At 36.5% G+C, this 15,342-nt stretch overlaps 1 protein-coding gene across 2 annotated transcripts in view; it reads right to left on the bottom strand.

The window, feature by feature from the left end:
• ITPK1 (inositol-tetrakisphosphate 1-kinase) overlaps positions 1 to 15,342 on the bottom strand; it is a 134,284-nt gene that overhangs the window by 34,717 nt on the left and 84,225 nt on the right. For both annotated transcript variants that reach the window (XM_088145221.1, XM_088145222.1), the window contains exon 4: positions 9,222 to 9,339. In XM_088145221.1, the coding sequence (XP_088001347.1) occupies positions 9,222 to 9,339 (118 nt within the window). The remainder of the gene's footprint in view (positions 1 to 9,221; positions 9,340 to 15,342) is intronic.

The following is a 15,342-nucleotide window of genomic DNA, read 5'->3' as shown; positions in this document are numbered from 1 at the left end:
ATCTTTCACAACACTGCTTTATGTTAAATACGCTGATGAAAACAGTTACAGGTAAAATGCAGCATTCTGGTAATTCCATTCAACTTTTTTTCCCCCTTTCATGCTAGCATCAGAATGTCAACTAATGAAAGCCCAAAGTAGTGACTGGATTTATCTAAGAATGTACCCAATTCATAACCTGGTCAAACAAGTAATTCTCAATAGAAAAACAGGATACAACTGAATGCAAATCCTATGAACTTCTGGCATCTAGCAGTACAAAATATAAAAGAAAACTATCTGGCATTAACTAAAAATTAGTGACCAAATGCAGCCATTTTCAAATTGTTTCTAAGGAACATTAAATTGCAGAGATACTTACAAAAATTCCACAGATGATTTTTCAACCATTAAGTATCTTTGCAAATAATATGTAAGCATAAATTTGTCACCAAGTGTTTAGTATTATAACAGTCCTCTGAAACACAAAGGACTCCTAAACAAATCAGTGTGGAAGAACAGGAAATGTAAATATTATTGAACTAGGCCCTGTCATTTCAACATTGGTCTTGAGTTAGTGAAGAGAAAACCACAAAATAGTTGTGCTCTCATTTAAGGTGGATAGCAAAAATGTAATTACCTTAGGAGAAGATAATGACTGGAGAAATTATGTGATAAAGAATTAAAGAATACTACCATGTCATAAACTGAGATTAAAAAGTTAATTCTGGATCTAATCAGGCTGAACTCCAAACAGCCAGTTCAGCATTTCTATAAATGCTGAATGTATAAGATTTCAGTAATTCTTAGACAGCATGGCTATTAAAGATTGAACTAAAGGATTAAGATTCCATGTTAAAAATTCTAATTTTGGAGTTTATCATTCAAATAAAAAGCCTTTATTAATTGAGCATTGGTGCAGACAAGGTGAGAAAGGAAAAGAAGTAGGAAAGATGGAGGAACTAGGATATAGGAAACATACACAAACTTGTCTGTAAAGTAATTTAACATACTTTTACAATAGATTTGTAAAAAAAATGGATATCAAAGCAAGAGTTGGGAGTTGGTCTCTGGAAATTTGATGCTGGCATCTGTACAGTCAAGTTAATTCTAACTCTACAGTTTATGACTGGACAAAGAAGAGTACAACTTCGAAACAATATATATTGAATGTAAAAAGTCACAGATAAAATTCCTGGTATATTAATGTTGCAAGGAGCTTGTCACAAATAACTGTATCCCCAACACAGGTGAGTGGGCACACACTGGACCAGATCTTTACTTCAGAGCAGACTAGACAGGATCTGAAGATAGAGGACATTGACATTTGTTCTTTGTCATGGTCAAATCACTTCCCTGTCAGACTGTGGATTGCAGACACCCTGGACCTTTGTGTGGGCCCTTTAAAATGATCAGCCACAGGTATTTAATGGCTTTAGAGGGATTCTAGAGGATACTTGGGGGTTTCCTTGAGAATTTGATGTTCAGTACTTCTCATGCCTGATTCATTTCTAGAATTCAGAGATGGTTAGAGAGATGGAAGAGACTGCTCATTGCAAGGAGAAAATGAAGGAATTGAAAGTATCTTCCTAGAGATATGATGGTGGAAAACCAAAAATAGATCTGAACAAGCACTGATAGAACCTGAAGCGTACATCATAGTGTTTACAGTGGTAAAATATAAGTTAGCGTCCACACTTATGGTATCTACAGACTCCACCTGATGGCTCTGCTCAAAATTCCAGGACACTTTTAAAGAAAATGGGTGGAGCAAAGCACTTGCAGGCTCATTGGATGAATTTTATGGGTTTGCTGTGGATAGAATCATTCTTATCTGCTCTGGGTTGGATGCCAGTTGGACACAGTGATGCAGCATCTTGTGGTATCTGGGGTTCTGTTGTGAGTGTAGTGCCTGAAGAAGTAGGCTCTTCTGTATTACAGTATGCACTCTGCCACCTACAGGCTAGATTCTTCAAAGCAGGTGACATTACTCCCAAAGAGGTGTGTTGATCACCTATCTGCTCACATCCCATTTGAGTTCCTTTGTGGGAAAGAGTAATGTCCCCTGCTTTGAAAAAGGTGGTTGTGTACCTTCTCTTGAGGTTCTCCTTTTCCCTTTCTCCAACCTTTCCTTTTCAGAGAAAATTGTTGAGAAGATCATAGGGATTCATCTACAGAAGGCCCTAGAAAAAAACAATTAACTGTTTTTCTGCTGGTTTGGATTCAGGCCTGGTCATGGGATGGAAATGGCACCAGTCAGTCTAGTTGATGACTTTCATCAGGACCTAAAAGGGGAAAGTGTGCCCCTCTTGATCTTATTAGATCTCTCTGTTTTATTTAGTACCATCAATCAATTTTAAGGTTACTGGTTGGCTTCTGGGCCCAATTCAAAGTGCTGGTTATCACCTACAATGCCCTCCACAGCATAGTACTGAACTACACTAGGCTCTGCCTAGCCAAAATTGAATCTGCCTGTCCAGTATGAACATTACAAGAAGCAAAATTTAAGAGGTACATGGGACATGGGATAGGCAGCAGACTTTCTCTACTGTGGGCCCCTTGCTCTGGAACATGCTTCTCCCAGAGGTTTATTTAGCTCTCCCCCTCCTTTCATTTTGTAAAGTGGTAAGAATTCCAATGTACAAATATTGTAAAACAAACAACAAATGTTGACAATATTAGACCAAATGGTCAGATTCAGGATAAGATAGTTTTCTGTTGAAAGTGCCATATTTGAATCCTGTATTGAAACCTTATTTCTGGCATGCAGAAGCATAATTGCCGAAAAGCAAACTCATGACTCAACCTTCTCCTTGAACTTTCCCCATAGGATCTGCTTTCTGTACTTTTCCATTTCCAGATACTGTCTTAATTGTCACTGTCTTAATTTAAAGTGTAAGCCAATAGAACAGGAATGTCTACTTAAAAAGGTAACCCCCAGCTACAGTGCTGCATGTAGCTGCAAATTCTTTTTTTTTCCTGAAACCCTAGAATCCTCCCTCCAACTGTGTTGCTGAATTTCAGTAGCATGAGTGCCACAGTTACCTAGCAGTCTGAGGTAGAAAACACATTAAAACCATAGTGTTTCTCTCTTTCAAAAACAAAAACAAAAACTCCCATATTTATCAATGTGGGAGACACAGCCCCACCCAATGTTTATCACTACTGTTCCCCAATCTCTCTCCTGAGTATGTTACAGATGGCCCACAACCACCAAAAAGGGGTCTGCCCATGATTTAAACATATCACATTTCCATATTTCTTTTTCTCTCTTTGAGCAGTGACTTGTTTCCAGTTTTGCAAGGCTGAATAACTTGACTGAAGTGCCTTCTGTTGCCTTAGATTAGTCTAGGTATTATGTGCATGAATTACTCAGTGACAACAACCTACCATAAGCAACCATCATACCACAAAAATTAGCAATGTCAAGACTTAAACATCCTAATGTTAACTTTGCATACAGCTGTTACAAGTTAATTATCTTTTGGTGGATGCATTTAATCATTACTTGGCAGAGGGATGTGTGTGCGTGCATGTGCTTTAGAAATGGCAGGAAAGAATGTTAAATTGAACCAGAGATTATGATATAAAAGAACCAAGTAATACCCTGCAGTTAGAGGCTTTAGCTCTTTAATCACACAGTACAATTTTTAAGATTGTGTTTTGGCAGGTGGAAAAGAATTCTTGTGACAGCTTGTTTCTACAGTAGCCACATTCCAAAGAATATAATCTTCAACATAATCACAAGTATTTTGAATGTGGCATAGATTTCAACATACTCCACTTTCATAAAATACAAACATGTTAAGGTCCCCCCCCCCCCGTTATCTGTTACATATTTATTTTAAGAAACAGAGATGATTGTACATATTTGCAAAACATCAATTATAAATTGGATGAGGCAAATATATATTAATGTTACATACATGTACTCTTCATGCTCAACTTATCACAAACTCCCCTGCAAAGCAACAGCTGTATAAAAATACACATTTTCTGCAAATATTTATTCTGGCTTTGATAACAGCAAATTGCTTGGAAAAATATAAAAGGAAGTTGATAGTTGGGGAAGTGTATAGTAATATGAGCTAGCCAATAATACCCAATGTGTTTCCCATGTTTAAGAAATAGACACAGGGAAGAGAGTGTGAAATGTTTTTAAACTCTCATTTTAAAATGTTTTAATCACTGTTTGAGAAAGCCAGTGATTAGCAAGTAGAAGAGAGCATATGCCATAAAATATAAAATTAAACTGAAGAGCAGCTTTTGTATTAAATTTGTTTTTTATTGTAAAAACAACAAGAAAAGCTCATATTTACACACTGCATCCATATTACAGTTCTCAAAGTCTCAGAAAACAGCTAAAAAGATAAGGTAAGACAACAGACAAAATGATAACAGTATCATCATCAACTGAAATATTTGTGTACTTGAACAATTCAATTCATTAACCTTTGCATATACTCCAGTGATTTAACAAGTGACTAGGTAAAGTCACTGGTAGACTATATCCTAAGCTGACTTTAAGGGATGCATTCTCCCATCCTCTTCACAGCTCACCTATTCTCTGCAGTTTAAATTTTAAATGTAACATAGACATAACAGTTTCAGGAATCCACAAGTTTTCTAGAGCATTATCTCCTTACTTCCAAAGAACCAGGTTTCCATGAAAACTAGAGCTTTAGTAAAGGAGACATGAGAAACTTGTATTTCTCCAAGTGTTGCTGAACTACAATTTTCATCAGCCCCAGCCAGCATAGCCATAGCTTATATATTGTAAGAGGTTCTCTGCTGTAGTGCAGCAACATCATGGGAGCCACATGTTCCTCATCCCTGCACTGAGTTTTTCAATGTAGTTTTGGCCTTAAAAATACATGATAGAACACATATTGTCAGTAATAAATACATATGGAAATAGGAAAATGTATTCAAAAATATCATTTTTCATTATTTTAAAAAATGCAGAAAACAGAATGATACCAGCTTAGGACTGAACACATACGAAACTATGCAGACTGTTTTGTTGATTTCTACTAATGAGATAGACAGAAATCTGATGTGGCACAGAGTCTATTCCTATTAAAACTCATCTTAGAAGATTTTAAAAGTTTTAAATTAACTCATTGTGCTGCTTTCCCTTTATCTCAAAAGCAGTGCTATCTTAGTCATTCATCTTCCAATTCATGAATACACATAACACCAGACTGCCAGCACACCTGTTCTCTAATTCTTCTTTAAAGAAGTTAAAAACTAATTCTAATTATTAACATTGTGAATATATTTCTAAAATTAGATGACTAAGTTTACCCATACAATAAATATGCAAGATTATAACATTTAAAAGTGTAAATTAATTATCTTTCTAATCAAAGATGTTCCTGTATTTCAAAAATATCTACTACATTAAAGCTGTCAAACACCATGCTGATTAGGCACTCTGGGAATTGTAGACCTAACAGACCAGGATTGAACAAAGTTGTATTAGGGGTTTTATAATACTATTTTTTTAAAAAAAAATTATTATACATGTTCTTATTTATCTTTAGATCTTATTATACTCATTGTTTTTCCGTTATATATATGTAACAGTTCTACTATTGGATAGTTTACTGTATCTGGCCTTATAGCTGTGAATAAATTATTATTATGATGGATGGTCACACAGTCAGCCAGATGTTTAGACTGGATTTGGCATTTTTAGCCACCTATCAAACCCTTCCCAAGGATCTGGGATAGGCAGATGTTGTTTGATGGTTGGATGGTGTTAAAGGTATTGTCACAGGATGTAAGCTGTTCCAAGTAAAGCTGCCTTTTGCAGTTGACTGATGGTGATTTTATCAATGCTGATGGTGTTCAGGTGGTGCTCCAGATGTTTGGGGATTGCACCCAAGGCACCTATTACTATTGATACTATCTTTGCTTTCTTTTGCCAGAGACATTCTACTTTTGCAGGTCTTTGTGATTTTCTTCAGTTCTTTCTCTTCTATTCTGTTGTCTTCTGATATTGCAATGTCCACCATCCAGACTTTTTTTGTCTTTATCAATAATTGTTAAGTCTGGGGTGTTATGTGGCAGGTGCTTGTCTGTTTGAATTCTAAAGTGCCAGAGCACTTTAGCTTCTTCATTTTCTATTATGTTGTCTGTTTTGTGGTCCCACCAGTTCTTGCTTGCAGGCAAATGGCATTTCTTGCAGATATTCCAATGCACCACTGTTGCTACTTTGTCATGCCGTTGTCTGCAGTCTATCTGTGTGATCTTGCAGCAGCTAAGTGGTCCACTGTTTCTTCAGCTTCTTTGCAGAAGCGGCATTTGCTCTCTGTTGCTGTCTTCTCAATTCTGGCTTTGTATACATTTGTTCTTGGACTTTCTTGTAGGCCAGTTTGGTCTCTACAGTATTCATTAAGCCTTCACAGTGTACTAGTTTGAGTGCATCTTTTTCACTGTCCTTCAGAAATTCTTCCAATGTCCTTTTTTCTTCTTCAACTGTCTGATGTACTTGCAACATTCCATGCCCACCTATGCTCCTTGGTAAGTAGAGTCTGTCAACTTTGCTGCATGAATGAAGGGCGTGATTCATTGTCATTATTTTTCTGGTCTTCCTATCCAGGGCTTCTAATTCAGCTTGAGTCCAGTCCACTATTTCCAGCTGTGTATCTAATGACTGGAATTGTCCAGGTGTCATTGCCTTGAGTTGTTTCCTCCACTGAGTTTAGACTTTAAGATCTTCTTCACTCTCATGATGTATTCACTACTAACCTTCTTCTTGACTTCAATGTGCTTGAAGGATGTCCAGGTATTTGTAGTGATCTTCATCCAGATTCTTGATGTTATTTCCATAGGGCATCTTATTTCCTTCAGTTTTCACTATTTTTCCCTTGTTGATGGTAATGGTGGCACATTTGTTCACTCCAAACTCCACTGTAACATGTTGGCTGTATAATCAGACAGTGTTGAGTAGTGATTCTGTTTCAAATGGTGTTTTTCCATACAGCTTCAGATTGTCCAGGTAAAGGAGGTGGGATAGCCTGGCAGATATTTTTGATGTTTGATAGCCATGGCCTGACTTGTTCAGTATTGTTGACAGAGGAATCAATGCAATGACAAAGAAACAGTAGTGGTGATAGTGAGTCTCCTTGAAAGATTCCTATCTTGATATTAATCTCTTCCAGTCGATCACCGCTGACCAGCAACTCCTCTTCCATTGTGCCATTGATCTGTGCACAAAGCTTCTGATGTTTCTACTGACTCTTGTTATTTCTAGGAGCTTGATTTATCCAATCATGTGGCAGGGAGTCAAATGCCTTCTTGTAATCAATCCAAGCTACATTTGGGTTGGTCTTCGTTTTCTTCCAGTTTTCCAAAATCATCTTGTCAATTAGGAGCTGATCTTTTGTTCCTCTGCTGTTTGGGCAGTTTCCTTTCTGCTCAGGTGGAAAGAGCTTGTTTTCAACTAGATGCTGTTGGACTGCATCAGCTACCACACCAGCTAGCAATTTGAAAGTTGCTGGTAAGCAAGTAACTGGCCTGTAATTGCCTGGTGCAATTACCTTTTGTTGGATTTTTCATTATCGGGTAGGTTTTGCCAGATGTTAACCAATCTTCAATTTCACCTCCTTGAAGAATGTTGTTAAACTGCTTGGCAATGAGTGGGTGCAGAGCAGTCAGATGTTTCAACCAAAAACCATGCAGTTCATCTTCACCTGGTGCTGATCAATTCTTGATCTTCCTTGCCTTTTCTCCACCATTTCTGCTATTATTACAAGTTCTTTCATTTCAGCTTTTTATTCTTATCCACCTCCTTTATCCAAGCTGCATTCTTGTATTTCTGTGGGTTGTCCCATAGCCGTGGCTGCATTGTTTCTTCTTTGGCAGGTGTTGACTGGTTCACTGCAGTCTCTCCATTGATGGATTGGTAGAAACGTTTCTGATTAGTTTGCAATTCAAGCTTCTTATATGCTGATCTTCTTGGCTATGGCTGTTTTTTGCTGCTTTATTATTTCCAGTGCTTCCTTGATCTTCCATGTTTCTAGGTGATATTTCTTGATCAGTTATTCTTTGGCCTTCTTGTTCTTCAGCTTCTTTTCTTTCATCTGTTCTAGTCTGCTTGCATCTGATCTTAGCATGCTGATCTTATTTTCCAACCTGATCTTCCATTTTGGTGGTACACTGTTTGGCTTTTTTTCTTGTTTGTTGATTTTGCATCCAAGGTATTCAGTTATAACTGCACCCGTGCTGTACGCTAGTTGGTTTGTTTCTTACAGTGAGCTGATACTTATATTTGATATTACAGTATTGGCATATTTTAATATTTGTGCTAGCTGTTTCGTTGTAACAAGCTTCAATGCAGGCAACTTTATTCTGTTGTTTTTGCGCTATTCTAGATGCTTGGTTATTCTTTATTTCAATTCCTCTTGTTTTTTCATTAGACGGCTTTGTTCTTTCTGTGGAGAAGGCAGAGAAGGTGCTTGGTTTGAGAATGAAAATAATTCAATAGCTATGCTGGCTTCCTCAGCTGCCAACTCCCCCTGGTTTGCCTCTACAGTCTGAGCTACTTCTGGCAAGGTTTCGATTTCTTTGTCCTGGGTAGACCTTTGCAATTCTTCCAATTCTACTTCTGTGAATACTTTATTTCATATTATAAATCAACATTGATCTGCTAGCCTCTGTTCTGTTATTTTTATTCTGGATGTTGTTTCCCGAACTGGTGCATTCTTTTCAGATATCCTCTTCTCGTTGGACTTGATTTGTAGTAGATAATTATTTCTTTGTTTTCAGTCTTCATATATCTGCGACAGGTAAGTAACTTTTCTTCCAGTAGTTCTGCAGCTGCTGGCCCTGGTTGCTCAGCCAACAGTCCTGAGTCCTGTAGCCCAGTTGTCAGCAGATTTCCAGGAACTAGAACTAGTTTGGTCCTTGTTGATCAGGATGACAACTGATCCAGTATAGGTTTCTGTAAATTAAGTCTCACCATATTGCTTATGGGAGAGGCACTCTTTGTCTGCCTCCTCTGATGAGACCCATCCACTAGGGTTGAACCTCTGGCATAGCTGCTTTCTTCTCCTCCTTCTCCTTCTCCTTCTCCTCCCCCTTATCATTATTATTATTATTTTGGTGATAGGGTGATAAACAATTTCGTTTAATAGGACTGTATTTATCCGTGTGCACACACAAATGTAAAAAGTCTAATTTTCACCAACCCACAACTAGTTTTTAGTCTCCAAATAAAAACATTAGAGACTTACCTTTCATATACAGCTCTATCTGTCTAATAAGTTCGTAAGACTTTGATCGGTCCAGTAATGTCCTGATAGCAGGAAGAGGATCCAGAATGATAGTTTCAGGATGAGCATCAATATACTCCTAGGGAAATGAAGACATGGTATATGATATTCTTCTGAGAAGAATTACTGCTGGAAACTTAATACATGATGGGAAGATACTTCCAGTTCAGCATACCTGCTATTAACAATAACTGAATTTCAAGTAGTATCACAGCAATGGTTTAAGTAACAGAGGCTGTGATTCTCAGCCATATCCCAAAATTAAAGGGATACAGACTATGTATTTAATACCTATAAACATGTTGGATGACTCCTGGAATTCTCACTAAAGATGGTATGCAGCTGTTGACCCAAACAATTGGAAGACACTAGGCTGGGACACCTGATTTGCAATCTCTCTCATTCCTCCTATGTTTGGTATACAAAATTGTCTTAACAATAAATAATATGCTAAAAAGCCTTATTTGAACTTTTGGTGAAACTTTTATTTTACTGAACACAAACATAATAGGAGCAGAAACACCCAGGTTACCCTGGGCCATAGGTACTGCTAGATTTAAAATAATTTACAAGTTTTTCTATAGCTACTAATCATGATGGCTATATAGAACACTTCCCAAGTCAGTCGAACACTAAATACCAGCTACTGGATCCACAAGTGTTGGCTAGTACATTTATGTTGTGATTGTGAGTTTCCCAGAAGTACACGACTGGACACTGAGAGAACAGAATACTGGACCATCTAAACCTTCTTAAATTGACCATTCATACAGCTGTACAGAACAATTATGAGATCTTGATGGTAATGGCACCATTAATTAACATCTGTGAAGTTAGACTCATGCCTGAATAAAAAGACTTAAGTGATAATTCTGCTAACCTTATGCCTAAAGACTTAGACAGTATATAAGATGTGGCTACTTACACAATATCTGAAGCTCAATAGAGTTACCAATATGTCACATTTTTAATCTGATTAATCTGGATCTATATTTTAAAAAGCAAATCCAAAAATCTTTTAAAAACTCTTCAATAAGTAAAAAGCCCACTAATAAACTCCTGACTCCAAAACGCAAATCAATTCTAAATCTTCAATTATTTTATTTCTGCGTTCAATCTGTTTAGTGCTATTTATGCCAGAATATCAAGGATACAGATTATATTTATATGCAACTACATGTTAAAACTTTTAAAAGGATAATAGTATCAATCTAGCCTAACTACTGTGTGTGTATTCCTTCTCTTAATGTTTTAACACCATACAATCTAAACAAAAAGAAACAAAGATATTTGGGGAAATGAACCTTTACTTGGATTTCAAGGCAGGTATTTATTAAGACATGTTAAAAAGCTCAGAGAAAATCAACAAGGATTTTCTTCATTCATGAATCTTCAGAACTGCATGCCAAAGAAGAGTGACAGTAATCTTAATGAAGAAGAGGTTTCCATAATTTTGCTTTTAAAAACATATAATGCAAAAGAGAATGAACAATTCATCTCTCCTTTTTAAAATGTAACTTGTATGTCCAAGTAAGTCCATCTATAGGTCTTTTTCTGTGGAAACCTTACTATAACCTGAAAGGCCATTATTTTTCAGATAAAATATTCTGGTGTCATCTAAGCTGTAAGTGCATATGAAAGTAGGAATCCACAGACTGGTGATTGTTTATTGTTTACTAAGACTTATCTGCTGCTCCAATTAAAAATTACTCTGAGCAACTTGTAACTCCAAATCCAGTATACAGATTAAAAAAAACACGCACACAATAACAAAATAGAACAAAATATTACAAACTGTAACAAAGATATAACAAACCCACAAACACTGCTACCAGCATTCTTCTTCTTCAGGACTGACCAGCTCATATACTTAAAAAGCCCTCTTGAAGAGCCACATCTTAATGGCCTTCTGAAATTGTAGCAGAATGGGATGTTCTGGAGGTATGCTGTTCCAGAGAAGTGGGGCAATGACAGAGAAGGTCTGTCCCCATGATCCATGATGATGACACCCTGAGGGGTCAGAACTTGAAGAAAGTCCTCTTTTCCAGTTCTTACTGGATGGGTAGGTGCCACTGATACAATATGTAGGTACAGCAAAAGATAACTGCAAAGAATCTAGGCAAACCAAATAAGGAAAAAAGATTAAAATAGGCCAAGGAAAAAAAGCAATTTTGATGGAAATAATTGCTTAGGCTTCTTCATCCAGATCCAAAACAACCTTTTGCAGATTGCAATGAAATGATTCAGGATGAAACTGAAGTGAGGGAATGCTGAAAGGAGTATGTATGTATGTATGTATGTATGTATGTATGTATGTATGTATGTATGTATGAAATTTCTCCCTGTCCATCTCCCCCCAATGGGGGACTCTGGGAGCTTTTGTAATGATAATGATACATTGAAGAGCAGGAGTGCTATAAATGTTAGTGTCCGAGAAAAAAATGATGAAAAGGAAGTAATAAATACTGTGAGAATGTTGAACAATTATAAGACTGCCAGGTGTAGATGGTATAACCAGAGAAATGTTGAAATACAGACATGTTTGCTTATGGAGAAGCTGTGTGATTTGTTCAATGTGTGTGAAGACTGTGTCTCTGCCTGACAATTGGAAGATTGCTGTTATTATATCTGGAAAAAAATAGCAAGAGTGAATGCAAAAATTACAGGAGCATTAGTTTATTACGTATGCCTAAGAAGCTTGTGGCAAATTTTTGTTTGAAAGAATATGTGAGGTGACTATGAACAAAATTTGTGCAGTTTGGCAGAGTTTTGTTCTTTGGCGTTTCATGAGAAATGTATGAATGTGGGAAATAACGTTTCTTATACATTTGCTGATTAAGGGAATGCATATAACAAAGTGAATAGGTTTCATTTATGAAATGCTTTCAATGAAAATGGAGTTGAAGGCTAAATGCAGTAAGAGTGGAGTATGATGAAGATAGAGCAGACATGAGAACAAATGGAACTCTTAGCTAATGGTTCGATACTGAGCAGGAAGTGAAATAAGGTTGTATGATGTTTATGTTGTTTATGCTTGTAGTGACATTAGAAGTGTGCTGGTTAAGAATGTGAAGTACAAGTGCTTTTGTATGGAATTGATGCTGTGTTGTTGGCTGAACATCCAACTAGATAGACTGTATAATGCAACAAGGAATATAGATCTGAAAATCAATTTACAGATAACAAGATAGTTGTGACTGACAAGGAAAATAGAGTGTACAAATGCAAGTTAAGTATAAATGGCAAAAACTAGAGCAAATAGATTAATTCAGGTATATTGGTAAAATATTTATTAAAGGTGGAAAAATGGATAGAGAAATTGTAAGTTGTGCAAATACTGGTAGAAAAATAGTGGGCAACATGGTTTGTTGCAAGGAATGAACATTTGTTGAAAAAAGCAAGAATGGCTAATATTAATTTATTAAATTATAAATAATAATATTTATTAAATGTATACGCTGCCTGACTCCCAGTGACTCTTCCCACTTTGTTTTACAGAAGTTAAAGTTGGGTATGTTTGCAGAAATATAAAAGTAAGCCGGATGCAGCAGGAATAGGGTAATTAAGAAATGTGTATCTTAAAACTAGAAAAGATATGGATAGGAATGAATAGATCCTGAATGAATGTGGATTGAATAAAAAATGAATGACCAATGTGAAAGAAATACATTGAGGTGGCTTGGTCATAGAGAATGAATGAGGATCAAATCACAAAACAAATATATGAAGGAGTGAATGGGTAGAGTGGAAGAGGAAGACCAAGAAGGAGCTGATAAGACCCTCAAAAAGAGATAAGAGAGAAGTTTAAAGAACAAAAGGTACTGTACAAAGCAGTGTATGGACATAACAAAAGCAAGAATGATTAATAGGGATATCAAACTATTGAGAAATATAGTGAATAATGATTGTATAAGCTACATTTAGTTATATTTCCTTTTCTGTTTATCTCATGCTTTAATTTTGTCAGCTTATGATTTTTCTCTCCATTTCTGCTCTCCCCATAACTTTCTTTATCTTGAAAGGGAACAGCATGATAGATATATTTGTATTTATGTATACAGGCATGTATGTATATACGCAACAGATATTCTACTAATTAAACTCTCTTTTTGTGATGCAATGACAATGAATATAAAGCCAGTTCTGCATGTAAATAGGACTATACAGAGCATCTGAAAGAGGAGCTTTGCAAAGTGTGTTGGTGAAACATTTGTCCTTAAATGTTAAAGCAGCCATCATGGCCTTTGCAAGGCCAGTGTGGCCAATTTGAAAGTAGTCTCCAGCTGTCAGAATGTACAAGTATATGTATTTGTACAGCTTCTTTGGTGGCAGCCCTAATAGAATCACTGTCTCTGCTTGTACAGACAAGGAAATACAACCTTTACCATTTCAAAAAGAGGCATTTTGTTTGCATTAACACATGCCACAAAACAGGGATTTGCACACATGTGCAGCAGATGAACCATATATAATTTAACAGGGGGATAAGCAACCTGCAGTCTACATGTAGCATCCCAAAAGACATGAGATCATGCCACCAAAATTAGGCTTGGTGATTTTCAAGAACAACAAAAAAACAGAAATAAAGATAGGAATGACAATGCAAGGTCTCTGGTAGAGGAAACATTTCCATTGTCACCCTTCCCCTTCCCTCCAGATTCAGAAATTATGAAAAACAGGCTGAAAATCACTGTGTCACCAGATCTATTGTGACTCACTAATAAGTTAAGAAATTCAGGTGTGGCTCCTGCCCCATAAAACATTACTCATCCCTGGTTTACTAAATATGTAAAGACATTTCTGACTAGACATTATTAGTCCAGTTCATCTTTCCCTAATGTTTTGGAACTATGGGAGCTGAAATTGAAAATACCTGGACAGCATCAATTTGAGCAAAGGCTAGTCATCTTTCTAATTTCCTAGTATTTTCACAGAAGCATAAATAGGGACTTAGCACTGATAACATAAAATTTGATGCCTTTTAATTTTGAAAGAGGTTGCTCAGTAACTCCCTTAAAAGAATGAGCTGAAACAGTTCATAAGTAAACAGGATCAATTCCTGGATGCAGAAATAATTTTCTTTAACTTTGAAACAGATAATGTGAAGAAATTAAGCAGAAACATGTACTACTTTAGAAAGAGTTAAAAAGTTTCCTGTCTTCCACTTTGAGTTATCATATTGAATACGAGAGGGCAGAAAGTCAATTCCAAAGAATAAGGCTATACAACTCCAGTTTTAACTACAAAGCAAAACTAATTACAATGGCATTGTTCTATTAGGAACAAGCTTGCTTTAGTTTCCTACATATCCAGGGGAAAGAGGGGGAATTACTTCTAGACATAGTATTTTTCCAGGCTTTGGCAATAAATGAAGGGTTGTGTGACCATGTCATCAAAGGAAATATGCAACTTTTAAAATGCAAGCAAGGAAAATGCCCCCTTGAGCAACAGCAAACTAAAATGGCTATATTAAGGCATCACATATTTTTAGCTTGACCCTGGATTTCTCCATCTCTGTATCTCTATTTTAGTTAGGCCCAAGGAGCAAGACTGATGAGGAATACCTATCACCTTATGCAGTTTGTTAATGACTATGTCTCTTGGGAGACAGCTCAGTTATTTTCACATGGGAAACAAATATTATAGAGGAACAGTAATCTTAATCCTAATAATGGATCATTTTAGGGCAATGATTTATAGCAAAGGCTACATTAAACTCCATATTGTGAAATCTCATTTGGTGAACAGGAAACTAATTGCTAGTTCGTCATCTACAAAAAGCAAGTAATAGAAGGAAAATATAGATCTAGAGTTTTCAAAAGAATTCTTCCGAAAGTGGAATTCTAGGCAGACTTCCTAGAATAGCAGAGTAGGGCAAAACAAGCAAAAACATCTCTTCCTTTTTTGCTACTTTTTGGTGATTGGGAGCTGCCCTTAACACTATTTGAGTGGCCTGAGGGATGTAACAGTGAAGGTGCAGAGGAAGGGATGTTTCATCCCATCTGAATGTGCTTGGAATGTTCCCTTTTTCTGTTTTGGATTTTAAAAAAAGATTGTGTTGTCTACTTTAGGGCTTATATTA

Source organism: Python bivittatus, unplaced genomic scaffold, assembly GCF_059951505.1.
Source record: "Python bivittatus isolate LINGU-HERP-01145 unplaced genomic scaffold, Pbiv_v1 ctg000480_np1212, whole genome shotgun sequence".
NCBI lineage: Eukaryota > Metazoa > Chordata > Lepidosauria > Squamata > Pythonidae > Python > Python bivittatus.
Note: the sequence above shows the minus strand (reverse complement) of the source record. Positions and strands in the feature narration are given on the sequence as shown.